Genomic DNA, 16600 nt, shown 5'->3' on the forward strand with positions numbered 1-16600 from the left:
CTCCCGAAACACTTCCGATGTCCGAACATAGTCGTCCAATATAACGATCTTTACGTCTCGACCATTTCGAGACTCCTCGTCATGTCTGTGGTCATATCTGGGACTCCGAACTAACTTTGGTACATCAAAACACAAAAACTCATAATACCGATCGTCACCGAACTTTAAGCGTGCTGACCCTACGGGTTCGAGAACTATGTAGACATGACCAAGACATGTCTCCGGTTAATAACCAATAGCGGAACCTGGATGCTTATATTGGCTCCCACATATTCTACGAAGATCTTTATCGGTCAAACCACATAACAACATACGTTGTTCCCTTTGTCATCGGTATGTTACTTGCCCGAGATTCGATCGTCGGTATCTCAATACCTAGTTCGATCTCGTTACCGGCAAGTCTCTTTACTCGTTCCGTAATACATCGTCCCGCAACTAACTCATTAGTTACAATCCTAATCTCGATCTATGCCAACTCAACAAGTACCTTCGGAGACACCTATAGAGCACCTTTATAATCACCCAGTTACGTTGTGATGTTTGGTAGCACACAAAGTGTTCCTCCGGTATTCGGGAGTTGCATAATCTCATAGTCATAGGAACATGTATAAGTCATGAAGAAAGCAATAGCGACAAACTAAACGATAAAGTGCTAAGCTAACGGAATGGGTCAAGTCAATCACATCATTCTCTAATAATGTGATCCCGTTTATCAAATGACAACGCATGTCTATGGTTAGGAAACATAACCATCTTTGATCAACGAGCTAGTCAAGTAGAGGCATACTAGTGACACTCTGTTTGTCTATGTATTCACACATGTATTATGTTTCCAGTTAATACGATTCTAGCATGAATAATAAACATTTATCATGAAATAAGGAAATAAATAATAACTTTATTATTGCCTCTAGGGCATACTTCAGTGGGGCGTGCCCGGCCGCACCCTCGAGGCCGTTCTCGACCACATCGAGACCGGCAACACGCCGCGCCCGTCATTCTCTCGCCGTCGTGCCAGCTCCTGGAAGCCATGGCGAATGGAGCCAGGGACCTCCTCATCATCGGGCTTCGGCTCGCTCTCCTCCGGCTCGCGACGGTACGCCCCGTCAAGCCGGAGCCGAAGGAGGCACCGCTTCGGCGCCGCACCCGCAGCGGCGCCCTCGTCATCAACGAGGGCGGCCGCCCCTCCCCGCGCTCCCTCCGCCTGGTCAGGCCGAAGCCCGAGCCGGGACTGCTCCCTGTGAAGTCAGAGCACGCGGACATGATGGCCCCTGACGACGAGGCCGCCCTCAAGTGGACGAGGGAGGACTACGTCCGCGAGCAGGTGCTCCGCCAGTGTCGGGCATACGAGGAGCTCCAGGCCCGGCGCCGCGGACACGAGGAGGGTGGCGTCATCGTCCTCGACAGCGACGACGAGGGCGAGGTCGGGCCGTCTAGCCCCCCACCGCGCATTGGCGACCCTGGCCATTGGTGCAGTAGGGACGGCGGCGGCTTCGGCGGGGCGCGCGACGATGAGGCGGCGGCGGCGACTACACCCTTTCTACAGGCTCCTCGGCATGTAGATGGCAGGCGGCGGCCGCAGCGTAGCAGGGCTAGGCGTAGTTTGCATGTTTATCTGTTTTTGTACAAATTTCTATGAATTGTCGCCGAGTTTATGTCAGATCACCGAGTTTGTACAAATTTCTATGAAATATCGCCCACTTCGCACGATTTTGGCGACGACCTGGGGGCGTCAACTGGGAACACAGTCGCCCGCACGCGCCAAGCAAACACCGGTTCGTCCCAGGCGGCTTTTTTTCGGCGTCCCGGAGGACGAACGGCTGGAGATGCTCCGAGGCCCTTTGCATCTTCGCTGAGAGTGCACTCCCAATGCAAACGAAGCGTAACCTTGGTGCAGTGCAGTTGGCTAGGAGTATCTCGATTTTGGCCGTCGCAAGAAAATGTCAGGCTATTTCTGCTGACACGGGCGAGGCGCACGAAAAGGAGAACGTGTACGACGCTTGGCCACTGAGGCAGTGACGACGACCAACTGGCAGTTTACGTTGGAGCTGCCAGTCACGCCACTACGCTCGCGACTGTCGAGACGTCCGCAGTTTGCTACGGTAGGTTCACTTGGTCTCGCTCGGGTCGCGGTGCAAAAAGCTTGTGCATGGACTGGGTGGATCGATTTGCTACGGCTCTCACCGATCTACTCCACTTGCCAAAAAAGCTTGTATCCGTCTTGCTTTGACGCTCGCCTGCTCTGGGGAAGTTGAGTAGCATGCATGGTGCTCCGTAAAACCTTGTAACTCGTAACTCATTTATACGTGTAACATTACTCGTAACTCGATTTGCTACGGCCCTTCCCACCTATTGACCAATCAGATTAATCCTTTTTGTAAAACCTTGTAACTCGTTTGTACAGGTAGCATTACTCATTGTAATCCAATCAGATTAATCCAATCTTGGCAGCTGCATTGCATAATTACATTGCCATTCTGAGCATTTGTGTAGCTGTGAGTGATGTGTGTGATGTGTGCGAGAGAGAGAGAGGGGGGTGGAGAGGACAGAGAGAGAGGCCACGAAGCTTGGCGGAAGCTTCGTCCATACCGCGTTTCACTTGTCACCGATGTTTATCCGAGCAAAGAAAAAACTCTCACTGGGAAACCTCTACTCGCTTCTCTGCTGGCTACCCTGCTATATATGGCCCCATTCATCGATCGCACGCAAGGCACCGCCACAAGGCTCCTCATCTCCTCCTTCTTCATCTCTCTCTCTCTCTCGGTGCTAGCTGCAGCATGAGCGATCTCCCGCCGGCGGCGGCGATGGGGGGCGAGCGGGACATCGAGCTGGGCCTTCCCACCACCAACACCACATCAGGCTACACGCGTCAGCACATTCTCGAAGACATCCGCCAGTTCTCGACGCTGCTGGGCAGCACGCCCACGATGCTTCACAAGCTCAAGGTAAGAGAAACGCTCATGCCCATCCTTTGCTCCACGGCCCACAACGTGTTTGTTTTCCATGAGAAAATTGGCCTTTTTCCTCGCTCTTACTTTGCACAATGCTCTTCTTTCTCCCCACCTCCAGAAAGCCAACGAGGAGTTGAAATCGGCCGCTGAATCTGCTGCAGTGAAAGGTGCAAACTCCAGCCGTTATCCTGCATTTCATTTCTAAGCGCGTGGCTTATCTAACTGGTGCATTCTTATGACAAACCTTGCAGAAATCAGGGGGCGCATGGAGAAAGACATGGACGAGGCGGCGAAGATGGCACGGATCATGAAAGAGAAGCTAAGCAGAATCTTCCCAAGGTGTGCTGGTTCCAGTTCTGAACAATATGTCAACCGGTCATGCTGCATATCCAGGGACCCTGGATCCGTCAACACTGTCCATCATCACGTAAGATCTTGATCCATTTATCTGTCTAGCTTAATCATCTAGAGTATGTTAACTGCTAGTTGTTAGTTCAAATTCGTTTGGTGTGATCAATTAAAAACAGTTCATACAGCCCTTTCAGCAAAAAGGGTGAAATTTGACAAGCGTTTTGGTCATTGCAGGGCACTGAAGATGAAGCTTAAGGAAAGAAAGAAAGATCTTAAGGTGTGCTTATCTAACTCGATATCCATCTTATCCTGTGTGCCAAATCAAATTAAAGATCTTTCGGTGTAGCAATCTAACCCGCACCTGTTGCAGAATCTGGGAAAAGCTATCCAAGAAGAGTACATAGAAGTGGTTCAGAGCAGGATTTTCACAGGTGAGGAACTGAACTTGGTTCAACTTTCTTCATTTTGCTTTCTGGTTGCTCAGAACTTGTGTATGAATGGCCTTGCGCTGCGTTACCCTTTTTTGTGAGAACTCTGAACTTTGTGCTTGCCGTGGACAGTCACCTGAGTAAAGCTCTCTGATGAGGTAAGCATCATGCTACCTGTACTACTGCACTAGGTACTCCCATCTCACTGCCATGGCACAAAACATAAGCAGGTGATTCGCGTGATCGACACCAGCAGCATCATGCAGATCTTTGAGCACAGAGTTCATGGAATAGGTCCAGAGCAGGTCCGTTTTCCATTTCACTAGTTAGTTAGTAGTAGTAATAATTCTAATCACTCAGCTAACGACTCGATTTCGTCTTGGGAAAACTTGCGCTTGCTTTGTTGCACAGGCCAGCGCCATAGGGGAGGAAATCAAGGAGCGGCGTGCTGCGGCCATGGATCTCGGCAAGAAGGCTGTTGAGGTGCAAAAGGTAAGCAGCAGTCTTCTTGGTTATACTAGACCGCATGCAGCAGCTTTCGCCAAATGTGTTTTTTTTAGGGGGAAATGTGTTTTTGTTTTGTTTGCGCGAAAGGTTGCCTGATGTTTACTTGGCGGCAACTGTGTTTCGTTGGCAGAATTTCAGGGAGATGCTGGCGCTTGTCAAGGCGCAGGAGAAAATAGTCAAGGCACTGAGTCAGGTCGATCCGTGGCTCCCTTCTCATTTCGCCTGCCAGTCTCATTTACCTGATCGATATATGTTTGTGGATGTGCCTGGGAGCTAAGCTAATGCTTGGTGCTGAAAAATGAAAATGCGGTGCCAGGTCCGTCAGAGTGCTGAGGCCCGTGCACGATCTATTGCGGAGAATCTGGCCCGTGCACGATCTAGGGTCGAGGAGCTGCGCCAGGAGATGGAGGAGACAAAGCTGCTCATCGCACTGGTTGTGATCCTCTTCTTGTTGTGCATCGTCGCGGTTACCCACGGAATCTCCGGCGACCACTTACGGAGTAGTACTTGTTCCTACCTAGTACTTCCATTGCATGGCACGCAACTGGGATTTTAGAACAATTTTATATCGTGGCATGGCAGCAGTGACTTGTTTCGTGACTTTCGTGGGAGTGGTATGCTAGTAGAACTTCTGGGATAGCTGTAATAATGTCCAATCATGTGTGTGCGCGGGCGTTGTTTCCTCGACCGTGTGGAGATGCTTTCCTCGACCGTGTTTCCCAACACGTAGTATTTGCTTAGTTGTGTGGAGATGCTTTTCTCGACCGTGTTTCCCAACACGCATTTGCTTAGTTGTGTGGAGATGTTTACACGAACATTTTACTATGTTGCAAGAGCCACACTATAGAGAAAACCAAGTGTAAATTATCGAGGGGTAGGTTATATGTCGAATGCGTGAAAAAAGAAAATAAACTCGGCAACTAGTGTACGCTCGGCAAACAAAGGTGTGTGCCGAGTAGTACTACCCGAAAAACACAAAGGACTCCGGCAGAAAAAAATAACTCCACAAAGAATGAGTTCTTAAAAAAGAAAAGAACACGGGTCCTTGTTTCTTTTTTGCTCTTTGTTTTTTTAATGCGTAAAATATTTTTGATGCTTTCCCTTTTAATTGTGTTTCTTTATTCTATCCTCTTTCTCCCACCTTTTCTTCTCGTCTGTTTCTACTCGCTCTCTTTGCCGCCCATTTTTCATCAATGTTTCATTATTATGTTTTTTCCTTTTAAACTTTTGTTTGTTTTTTTATTGCATTTTATTTCTTTCCCCCTCTCTTACTCACTCATTCTCTCTTTAAAGTTTTCACCATTGCTTCTATCCCCTCAATTTTCTGCTCTCTCTTACTGCCACTTAGCCACTTCAAAGTAATGGTATTGCCTTCATACCACCATAGCGTATCCATATTAGGACCCCATGCAGAGGGAGAAGTGGTTCCGACCCTTAGGGCAACTCCAACGCGGGGACACATTTCGTTTGCTCGCGTTCATTTCTGCCTGCGTGGACAGAAACCGCACCCTAATGCGGCGACACATTTTGCGTTTGTCTATTTATGTCTGCGCGGACCCATTTCCTGCTCATATTTGGGTTGGGTATGTGTCACCACGGATAGGAGACAGACGCGTCGCATGTCTGCCGGGCTCACCTGGCAGCCGCCCAACGACCAGCTCCTGGTCCTTTTAAATGCCGCACTTGTTGGGGGGGGAGGGCTTCCGCACCCACTACTTTCCCACGCTCTGCTCCCCCGCCACCAAAAGTAAAACCCTACGCCACCGATGCAATGTCGTGGAAGTTTGTCCTCGAGAAGCGTGACCACAAGGTCGGTTCCTCCTTCGGGCAGCGCCTTGTGGCACCATTCACCTTGATGTTGTCGGGGGCTTCTTCGCCGTGCCAGGACTGCAGGTACATCCCTGTCGAGACATGCTAGAGGTATTGGGAGGCGGCCATCCCAGTGCCACTACTAGGGAAAACCCTAGCAGTAGCGCGGGTTTTAGACCTATCAGTAGCGCGGCGTTATGCGCTACTAATAAGGCGCTACAGCTAACGAATAGCAGTAGCGTGCCTCCACCCACGCTACTGCTAAATCGACTTAGTAGTAGCGAGTTTCAGAAGGAGCGCTACTGGTAATTAGTAGTAGCGCTTCTCCCTGCCCGCGCTGCTACTATTATTTCGTATTTTATTTCTTTTTTATTTCATGTTGTATTCGTACACCTTTATACAAGTTTTCATATATCAGGAATTTAGAAAAAAAAATTACATCATAATGAGTTATTACATCACGGGGTGAAAGAACCGTGTGGACTAGTTTCAAGTGAATGGACATCCACTTGAAACTAATCTCCGGTTCTTTCACCCAGTGATATAATAAATATCATCATCATATCATTAACAACTTATCATCATAATACATCATTGTCATATAACACCTTCTCAAGATCATCATTTTCATCAATGAGACATCACATAGCAAATTGGTCACTAGTCGTAATCACAAGTACTCCTCACATCATCAACTCTAACACATTGTATCACATAATAAACATATTGTACCTCATAGGACCTACTACATTCTCTTAGGACCTACTATATTCTCTAAGGTAAAATAGCAAAAAACAAGATAGCCCCTGACTCTCCATTACGGAGAATGGAGATTATCCTGTCTCCAATTCTTGCCTTTCGCTTAATGTTACTTCCAAGCACCTCCTTGCGAATGTCCAAACATTTTTTCCATTCTTTGATTAGCATGTGTTCACCGCTTTTAGAAATCCGATATGCACAGGTGAGCTCCTTAGATTCACCTGGCTGTATGTTCATAACTGCAAGGCGACCATTCTGATACATCAGATGAGGCACACAATCCATAGGGATTTTTTGTTGAAAAACATAGTAATAACTTCGTAGTTAGCAATGATGTACTAGTTTTAGAAGTATGCAAAAGATGCACGGATGTCGTAATAGTAAAAAATCTTACCAGGGTATCTCCATTGAAGTTACCGTGGTTCAACACGTGCACTAGTGGCACGTATTCACCATAATTTGGAGGAGTTCGATAATAGGTATTGTAATTCTCAAGAAAAGTATAATAAGCAATCAGATGACTTTTCTCCTTATAAGTTAATTCGGAGCCATCAGTGTAGTGGGTTTTGTCTACCATCTTCTGCACATTCTTTGAAGATTCAAAATAAGCTGTCAATGGAAATAAGTTGTCAACTATTTTTAAATAAACAATATAAATTAGTTAATAACTATGTTTGAGAAACTCACATTGCGGTAGAATCGGAAGCGTATCAACAAGGACCCAAATGTCCATATTGTCTTGCTCGATGTCAGGAGTACCAAGATCCATGGTGACAATCATACCCTCATAAAAACCATACATTTTGCAAAATGCTTCCCAATTTTGGCAACCAAAATGGGTTACGCTCTGAGAATTGTACAGATTTACTTCAAAATCGATATCATGATGGGTCCTTAGGTGTATTTTCTTTGTTTCATAATTTATATGCTCTTCAAAACCCATCCTCTCCAAGACATAGTGTCTTGCATGGCATGGGATAAGCTAGTTGAATTGTAAAAGATGAAAATTAGACATTGAAATAGTTGAAGTCATGCTTAATTACGAAAAAAAAACACTTGTCGTTGTTGCGTACCGTTTCAACATCGAAGGTCTCCTCGAGCTTAATGCTGAAGCGCCGATCTTCATCCAGCTCAACGAACCTGTCGCACATACCTCGATCATCGTGGCACCAGCTGCACTCCCCCGGGAGACTGTCGTCGCCCGAGTACGACATTTCCTACGTTCATAATTCAAAGATTAAACTTGTACATATTCTAGCACAAGTCATGCCAGAATTCACGGAAAAATCCGGCATGACCTTTGCTAAAAAAGGACATATCGAGCGCCTGGAATTTGCCGGAACGGAAATTAATCAACATTCTGGCAAAACATAGGCCACTCGGAGGTGTAACCAAAACATGAAATAATTGCTTAAACTAAAAAATAACAACAAATATGGCACGTTCAACTAGTTCTATTAATTCAACTAGTTCTTACTAAATATAAACTTAGTATAAAAAGAAAAAAAATTAGTTCTTTCTAAAAATGAAGTAGTTCAACTAGTTATTAATTTACTTACTATACTAGTTCAACTAAAACTTAACTAGTTCAACTAAAACTAAACTAGTTCTATTAACTCAACTCGTTCTTACTAAATATAAACTTACTATAAATAGAAAGAAACTAGCACATCTACTACTACTAATTAACATCTAACTACTACATCTACTACTAATTAACATCTACTACTGCTAATTATACAACTAGTTTACCATCACTACTAGTAATTAATATCCACTACTTCTAAAAATCATTATCTATGAACCCTAAATTAACATCTACTACTACTAAAATCATCTACTAACTAAGCAAAGAGAGAGGGGGTGGGGGAGGGGTGGGGGGCTTACAGAGGGAGAGACGGTGGCGGGGAGGTGCTCGGCGACGGAGGGGCGGCGAGGGCGGGCTCGGGATCGGGAGGCGGCGGTCCTGGGCGGCGGGCTCGGTCGAGGGCGGCGGCGGTGAGGTCGAGGGCGGCGACAGTGTGGTCGAGAGCGGCGGTGGTGAGGTTGAGGGCGGGCGGCGGCGGTGAGGGCAGGCGCGCTCGGGCTCGGGCGGCGGCGACAGGAGTAGGGGAACAGGCCGGGGGGGCGGGGGGGGGGAGGAGGACTTAGCGAAATTTTGATTCGGGGGGTGGTTAACTCGAACTAGCAGTAGCGCTCATATGGAAAACGCGCTATATCTAACTTATCTATAGCGCGTTTTAGAGAAAACCGCTACTGCTAATGGAAGCAGTTATTTCTTTTGTTTATCCCAATATTAGTAACGCTTTGTCCTGAAAAAACGCTATAAGTCTAAGCAATGTAAAAACATCATAAATATACATTGGTCATTATTGATCTTTTTGTGTATAATCTAAATAGTCAACATGAATTCTCACTGTACCTGTATAGGTACAGGCGAGGATTCATATTGCAACCACAAATCATACACATATAGTTCAATGAAGACCAAGTGCTCGAGATAGGTTGAGAAGTAACATATTTAAGGTGGTAAACACCTTGTTCGCTTAGCGGTATGGGACTAAACTTAATTAGTTGCGGTGATACTTAGCAGTAGCGAGTTTTGGGGAAAACCGCTGCTACTAAGTTCTTTAGCAGTAGCGCGTCCACGGAAAGGGCGCTACTACTATATCTAGCCTGGAGGCAACACCGTGGCAATTATAGTAATAGCGCTCTTTTCACCTAGAGCGCTACTGCTACTCAGTCATTAGTAGCGCTCTTTTCTGAAGCTCGCTACGGCTTACTGCTAATTAGCAGTAGCGCCTGTTTTTAGACTGCGCTGCTGCTAAGATTCTATGTATAAGGTTTTCCCTAGTAGTGTGCCCTGGCCTGATGTGCACCTGCCGAACCGCTGGGACTTGAACCCAAAAAGGATTCCAATACCAGTCGTTCTGGTTTCCAATCGCACATCGGCCACGGAGATCCACCACCGTCATGACCTACTTCAAGACAACCTCCTCGATGACTGGGATTTCGTCTAGGAGTCCACCTACTAGGACACATGGTTCTACAACGAGCACGACCGGCGCCCCCACTCGTGCTTCGCGCGTGCGCGTGCTCGAGTGCCATCACATGATCCAGTGTCCGAGTCGCCGCGACGTCCCATGGTAAAGGAGTAGAAGATTGAGTATGACGCGCTCAAGCAGGCACTGTCTCCGTGATGAAGGAGCTCACACTCTGGCATGACCTTCCCCTGGTGCTCCACATATTGACAATGGAAGCCATAGCGCGCGCCCTCGTCCCCGCACTGGATCCGGAGCCATGGCCACTATTATGGCAGATGTGGACGTAAACTTCCATGTTTCCAACGATACTAGAGCCGAAGGAGGAACCCGAGGAGGAGCAGCATGAGGCACCATCTACGCCACCGCAACCACTGACACCAGCGCGACCATGGTCGCTTCCAACCTTCATTGACATCGTTGATGATGAGGATGAGTAGTCGGCTCCAGCGCCACTGCGCGCATGTGCTCTGGCGGTCACCCTAGTAGATCCAAAGTTTATGTAATTTCTAGTTATTTTTTATTTTAATTAATGGAACAGACTTTTGGCAGCCTATATATTTTTTAATTAAAAAGGAATAAACTGAAATACGACACGCGCGTTGGGTGCGCTGACGGGCCAGCGGACATGGGCGAGCATTTGGTGTCCACCTGGCCATCCAAACGGACACATTTTGTGTCCGTTTGGGTCGGCCCATTGGAGTTCCCTTACTCGTGCGATTTGGATGCATCCCTTATTAGGCGAGCCCCGAAATGTCTATCCCCATAGTTTTTCTTCAAACATGGGTGATTCTGTGTGGACTTTCTTCTTTGTGTATGTTATAATAGGTCACATGATCATGATGAACCAAAAAGAGGCCAGATACTTACACGAAATGGGTCGGGGCACTGAAAGATGGTGGAGGGGGGAGGTTCATCCTAAGCCTTGGATTTTACCACAGAGTGTTCCGGTTTGTGAAGGAATCGTCAGTTAAAGGTTGTGTATTGACCTTTCTTTTACCACATCACCACACGTCCTTGGAAGGTGTGGTAAAAATTCGAGAGCGTTTTGCAGAAATCTTCACGAAGGCTGTGTGAAAATAGGACCTTGCATCATGACACTAGAGATAGATTGATGTGTAAGAGAGACCTCTTAACCTTTTCTAGAAGTCTACTTTAGGTGGTGCTGCATATGAAGGGGGTGGCAACATTGGAGGTCCCGCGTCTGCAGTTGTGGGATGGCATGCATGTCATTAGGGCCTAAGTGCTACTCCCTCTGTCCGTGAATAGGTGTACATCTAGCTTTTGTCCTAAGTCAAAGTTTTAAAACTTTGACCAACTTTATAGAGAAATGTACCAACATTTATGACACTAAATTAGTATCGCTAGATTCGTTTCCAAATGTACTTTCATAATATATCAATTTGATGTCATGTATACTACTATTCTCTTCTATAAAGTTGGTCAAAATTTTAAAACTTTGACTTAGTACAAAAGCTAGATGTACACTTATTTGACGAGGGAGTAGGTGTAGAGCTATGTTGGTCGTTTCTGTGTTGGCGTGTATCAGGTGTCAGTTTTCTATATTATGAAAGTTTTTGTTTTCTGGTTTTGGTGGCCTTATTAGTTTTTGACATGCATGCAGGAGCTATGTCAATTTCATTAAGGGAAGAAAAAACAAATACAACTTGGCACGGTTTACAAGGAAAACTAGGCTGAAAACCACAATAACAACGAAGAAATAAAACAACCAACAATGACAATCCAAGCAGACCACCACCATCTAACATGTCCTCTTTCTCGAGATATGAAATGCAAGTCTTCGAAAATGCTCTCTTTCAAGAAAGAAAACGACGTATGAGAAGGCCACTCTCACCGGCATTGACCTCCATCAACCACAAAGCTTTTGCCTAGACCGAGTGAACCCTGGGAATGGTTCGGCCTAGCCAACAACCTCCAACACCACTTCCACCCCAACCGGCCACGACCCAGTGTGAGGAAGTACTATTCGACAATGCCCATGAGCGTCAACATTTTCGGCAACGACCATCATCAACGAATAAGACTTTCGCCCAGAGGCTTATGCCTCACCACCTCTGACCTAGGGTAGGGGCCAAGGCACCTCGAAACCTCGTGAGACCAAGCCGCGACTCTGTTCACATTAAACAGTGGTGAACTAGACCAAGAGGAATAGAAGGATGCAACGACCTCCACAGCTCCATGGTGGACTTTCTCCAACGACATCAACACTGCCACCACCATTGCAACAATGGCTCTGACAAGCCACAACGGCGCAGGCGCACCACACACCACTATGCCAACCTGCGAAGCGTAACACGCAGAAGCGCCGTCACCAGCGTGTCAGTTTTGGTGGCCTTATGCCGCCATAGTTTAGAGTTGTTTCACCCAGTGTTTTCGTTTTTGTACTTAAGACGTGACTAAGTGAACCTGGGTCCTGTATGGTGGTTTCGTTTTTCATTGAAAAATGAAACCCGAGGCGGAGTTGGTGTTGATCGGGTTTAAGTGTGAAAAGGGGAAAAGAGGTATGTTGAAGCAACAACACAAATATGTCCAAAATCAAAAGAAAAGGTGATACACGATTCCTAGCGAAAGAAAAGGTGATACACGATTTTCTATGACTTTCATATTCCTGTGATATTTTACCTTATGAGTCAAGGAAGGCCTAAGTGTGAAAAAGAGGTATGTTAAAGCAACAACACAAACATGTCCAAAAGCGAAAGAAAAAGCGATACACTATTCCTCATGCGTGTTCGTAATTTTGATGTGATCGATCATCAGGCGTAACCCAACACTTGTTGCATTGCATAATTGATTGCATTGCAATATCTTGAGTGTCTGCTTGCTTTATATGGGTGATGGATAGTGTGGCATGGTGCTGCCATCTTTCAAGCTTTGGTTGTCACGTGACGTGGTCAATGGAAGTTACGCTCTGGGTTCCGGCAACACGTAGTCCGCAGTTCACACCTCACAGCTACCAGGGCTTTTCGATTTTCCTGGAACAGGAGCCTGTTGGGGGCCATCCTACCGGAGCCCTTGCCACCCCCGATTGGAGAAACGAATTATTCTGCTCGGTTGGCTGATGTCTACTGGCCTACTAGCTACACTACACTAGTACTCCTTGGTTCATTCTATCGTTGGCCAAAGAAAGAGCTCGTCTCTCCCCAAGCACACACACGCTTCTCCGTCTCCAAAAACCCTCCTCTCTGCACGGGCACGCCATGGACAATCCTCCGGCCGGCAACGTGGCCCATCCTCTGGCAGCGGCGGCGGCGGGCAACAATGTGGCCAACCCTCCGGCGGCGGCGGCAGCGGCAGCAGCAAACAACGTGGCCAATCCTCCTCCGGCGGCGGCAGCAGCAAACAACGTGCTCGATCATCTGGCGGCGATGGAGGCAGCAGCAGCAAACAACGTGGCCAATTTTCAGGCGCAGCAAGCAGCAGCGGCTGCAGCGGCGGCGGCGGCGGCGGTAATGTGACTCACAAGATCATTTCTGCTGCTTCTTTCTTCGTTTCTTTCCTTGCACAATTTTGCTTCGTTTTCTCTATGCTATCGGTAGCAGATTAGTTAGCTCGCAAACGAACTGACATGCCTGACGGAATCATGGTGTTTTGACATTTGTAAAGCCCACAGGCCAGTTCTAGCTCCGTACGTACGCGTTCTTGCTTCAACTGGCCAGCCAGATCTAATATGTTGGTCGGATCTACGCCTACACACACAGACATAGATATGATTTCTACGAGCTACTACTTCACTTGTTTGTCAAAATGGCAACGGGGACGAAACCCATCGGGTTTTGCCTTCCTAAACCCATTCCCACGAGAAAATCATAAACCCGTCCCCGTTCCCGTCAGCGTGCGCGGGGCTAGTTTTTTGCACGTCCCCTAAACCCATCAGATTTTCTAAACCCACGGGGAACCCACGAGAAAATCGGCATATTTAAGCAAACATAATAGCAGCAAAGAATAGCATTTTGGCAGCAAAAATAGCATATTTCAACAGCATAACTTGCGAAAATTTCAGCACAATACAATAGTACATGGTTCAACAACTACAAGGAGCATAATTCAGCAGCATAACTCGAGCAAAAACAGCAATAACATCAGCTACAAGGAGCATATTTCAGCGGCATAACTTGATCAAAAAGAGCAATAACAGCTAGAAAGAGCAGTAACAACATCTACATAAGCATATTTCCGCAACAAACATGAGCATTATTCAGCCATACATGGTTCAACATGATGTCTAATTAGGCTTAGTGTGGTATTTTGACCGGGATGACGGGTTTCGGGTTCGGGTATTGTTCAAACGGGTTTGAACCCGCGAAACGTGTCGGGTTTTATATTTTACCCAGCAGCAGCCCCGCGGGGTTAAAAAGACGCCCATCCCCGTCCCCTAATAGGGTAAAAACCCGCGGGGACGCGGGTTTCGGGGCCCATTGCCATCTTGACTTGTTTGTGCCTCACTCTCTTCTGGAGATCTGCTGCTAGATCATAAAAGCAAGTTTGTTTTTATTATTCAGATGCCACGGATCATCTAATTGTCCATAGTTTTTCATCATCTTAATCGGTCAGTAATTAGCTACAGTTAGAAGGGTCGCAGTTCTAGTGTGTTGTACGACTGCCCATGACTTGAGAAGTTGAAATAAAAAATGTAGTGCTAGCATCGGCGCTGAATTACTGAATTACTGAAACTGACTCACCGACCTCGACTGCAGGATGCTGCTGCAGTGGCTGCCGCTGCAGCGCTGGAGCGGCGCCGCAAGGAAGACAAGGATTGTGCGTGCTTGTGCTGTGTGTATATCTTGGGCGTGCTGCTCTTCTTTGCTGTGATGATTCTGCTGACGTCCAAGCCATGGAATCGAGGCTAGAGATGATCTCTGGAGCATGCACTTCCTTGGAACTAATGACCTACCAGGTGGTTTCCTCTAGTAGTAGTACTATTGCTGGGAAGAAGAACTAGTACCGTCTAGAGTGGTGTGTAGATCAATCATTGTGATAAGCCGAGCAAGATTTCAGTTTATGTGATGCCTAGTACTGCAGTCTTTGAGTTTGAGGGTGTGCAAAACTTGAGGGAGATCTATATATTAGCGCAACTTCACTGAAGATTGCAAAAATTTGGGTCAACTATTTACACGTGATGCAGTATGCTCGATCCAGAGGACCACCGTGCTCTACCGGATCATTCACAGACGATGCAGCCAGCGTACGCGGAGGCCGCCCGGCCGGCTGTTGCTCTGCATAATTGCGTTGCCATTTCGGAGTCTGCCCGCTTTTTTTATGAGAGCGCGAGAGTGCTGCCATTTTCATCTGCTTTAACTCCGTGTGCTTTTTCAACTAACACGGAACCGGAGCCAAGAGAGCGCGTGCACTTCTCCATCTTCATCTCTTTGCGCAGGGATAACATGCAGACTATCATCCGGCCGTCCGGGTGAACAATGTGGGCGCAAATCTTCGGGGCGGCCAGCCCCACAACGTGGCCAATCCTCCCGCAGGCCAACCGCGAGGTGGACGGACGCCAATGCTCCGGCCGTCGACACATATGACAAGTCCCATTGCCCCTAGTGGATTCAAAATTTTGGTTGTTTACTAGTCAATGGATTTGAGGCAGAACTCCTGGTGAAAATGACGCCATTTACGGCGATAAGTTTCATAGAGAAGAACATCTTCTCTCGCTTGCGGGTACCCAGTAGAATCATTCTCGAAACAGGCTTTCGCCCCACTTTATAGATAAAGCATATGTCCATACAACCACATCTCAAGCACAGTCATAAACGAGAAATGCTGGGGCCACAGCACAAGGACGCCCAAATGAAAGAAGAAGAAACACAAAGTCATCAGGGGCAAGCTACGAAGCTGGAGAGCGTTCGGAGAGCCGACCTGCGGTAGACACCAGGGCGTCCAGGAAAAGCTGAAGATGATCACGATCCCTCGGCCTAGCGAGCGGATGCCAGTGCTGCAGGAAAGGCAAGAAATTTAAAAAACGAGTCAGAAGCACGTCGCAGGAACACCCGCTCAATCACCATCTTATTGCGAGTAGTCCAGAGAGTCCACATCATAGCTGCGAAGATGAGCCAGAATAGTCGGCGCTTACGGCCAACCTGAGTGGCCCTAACCTGCAGAAACCATGCAAGGTCATGGGCCTCCCACTCTGGCCCTAAAGCCTCACGTACGAAGAACGAAGTGCCTGCGCTGCTACGCAAGAAAACAAAATGTGCGTTCCCGTTTATGGGACATGGCACAAAGGCCAAAGTCCATTGCCCGGACCATGGTGTTTCAGGACCTCGGTCCCCGAAGGTAGACAGTCTCGGAGAAGCTGCCAAACAAAAATCTTAATCTTCAAGGGTAACGGTGCCTTCCACAGTGGGGATAACCACTGTATAACCGGCATCCGACATAACGCCTGATAGGCCGAACTAACGGAGAATTCTCCCGAAGGGGAAAGGCTCCAAGAAACGGTGTCAGGATCCAGGGACAGAGGCAGAGGGACTACTTCCCTCAGGTCGTCCCATTCCCGTACCTCATCAGGTCCGAAGGAGCGGCGGAACGCAATGTTCCATCCCTCCTCCAAAGCAGCCGCAGATACAAGAATGGCCGGGTCCTCACAAATCGCAAAGAGCCGCGGGAACCACAAGCGGAGAGGCTCGCTCTCAAGCCATGGGTCCAACCAAAATTGGGTTCTAGACCCATTACCAACCGAGAAACGCAAACCCAGCCTAATCTCTTCCTTGATGGCCTGAATAGATTTCCAGAACTG

The 16600-nt window shown here is 47.5% G+C and overlaps 2 protein-coding genes across 4 annotated transcripts; both read left to right on the forward strand.

The window, feature by feature from the left end:
• Positions 1–2692: 2692 nt before the first annotated feature.
• Positions 2693–5064, forward strand: LOC123185158 (uncharacterized). Of its 3 annotated transcripts, XR_006493209.1 has the most exons (10): positions 2693–2945; positions 3070–3118; positions 3203–3378; positions 3537–3579; positions 3673–3733; positions 3863–3888; positions 3961–4035; positions 4142–4222; positions 4368–4430; positions 4554–5064. XR_006493209.1 is itself a non-coding variant. In XM_044597138.1 (8 exons), exons 5-8 carry the CDS (start codon positions 3991–3993, stop codon positions 4791–4793), a joined length of 429 nt encoding a protein of 142 aa, XP_044453073.1. In that variant the 5' UTR covers positions 2697–2945; positions 3070–3118; positions 3203–3378; positions 3537–3579; positions 3673–3990; the 3' UTR covers positions 4794–5064. The 3 variants fall into 3 exon arrangements, 1 of the variants encoding a protein (XP_044453073.1); XR_006493208.1 differs by having other exon boundaries at positions 3673–3888; XM_044597138.1 differs by having other exon boundaries at positions 2697–2945; positions 3673–4035.
• Positions 5065–12933: 7869 nt separating this feature from the next.
• LOC123185159 (ice-structuring protein) lies at positions 12934–14928 on the forward strand. The gene is made up of 2 exons (XM_044597140.1): positions 12934–13313; positions 14562–14928. Exons 1-2 carry the CDS (start codon positions 13065–13067, stop codon positions 14712–14714), a joined length of 402 nt encoding a protein of 133 aa, XP_044453075.1. The 5' UTR covers positions 12934–13064; the 3' UTR covers positions 14715–14928.
• The last annotated feature ends 1672 nt before the right edge of the window (positions 14929–16600 follow it).

This window comes from Triticum aestivum, chromosome 2A, assembly GCF_018294505.1.
Source record: "Triticum aestivum cultivar Chinese Spring chromosome 2A, IWGSC CS RefSeq v2.1, whole genome shotgun sequence".
Classification (NCBI taxonomy): Eukaryota; Viridiplantae; Streptophyta; class Magnoliopsida; order Poales; family Poaceae; genus Triticum; species Triticum aestivum.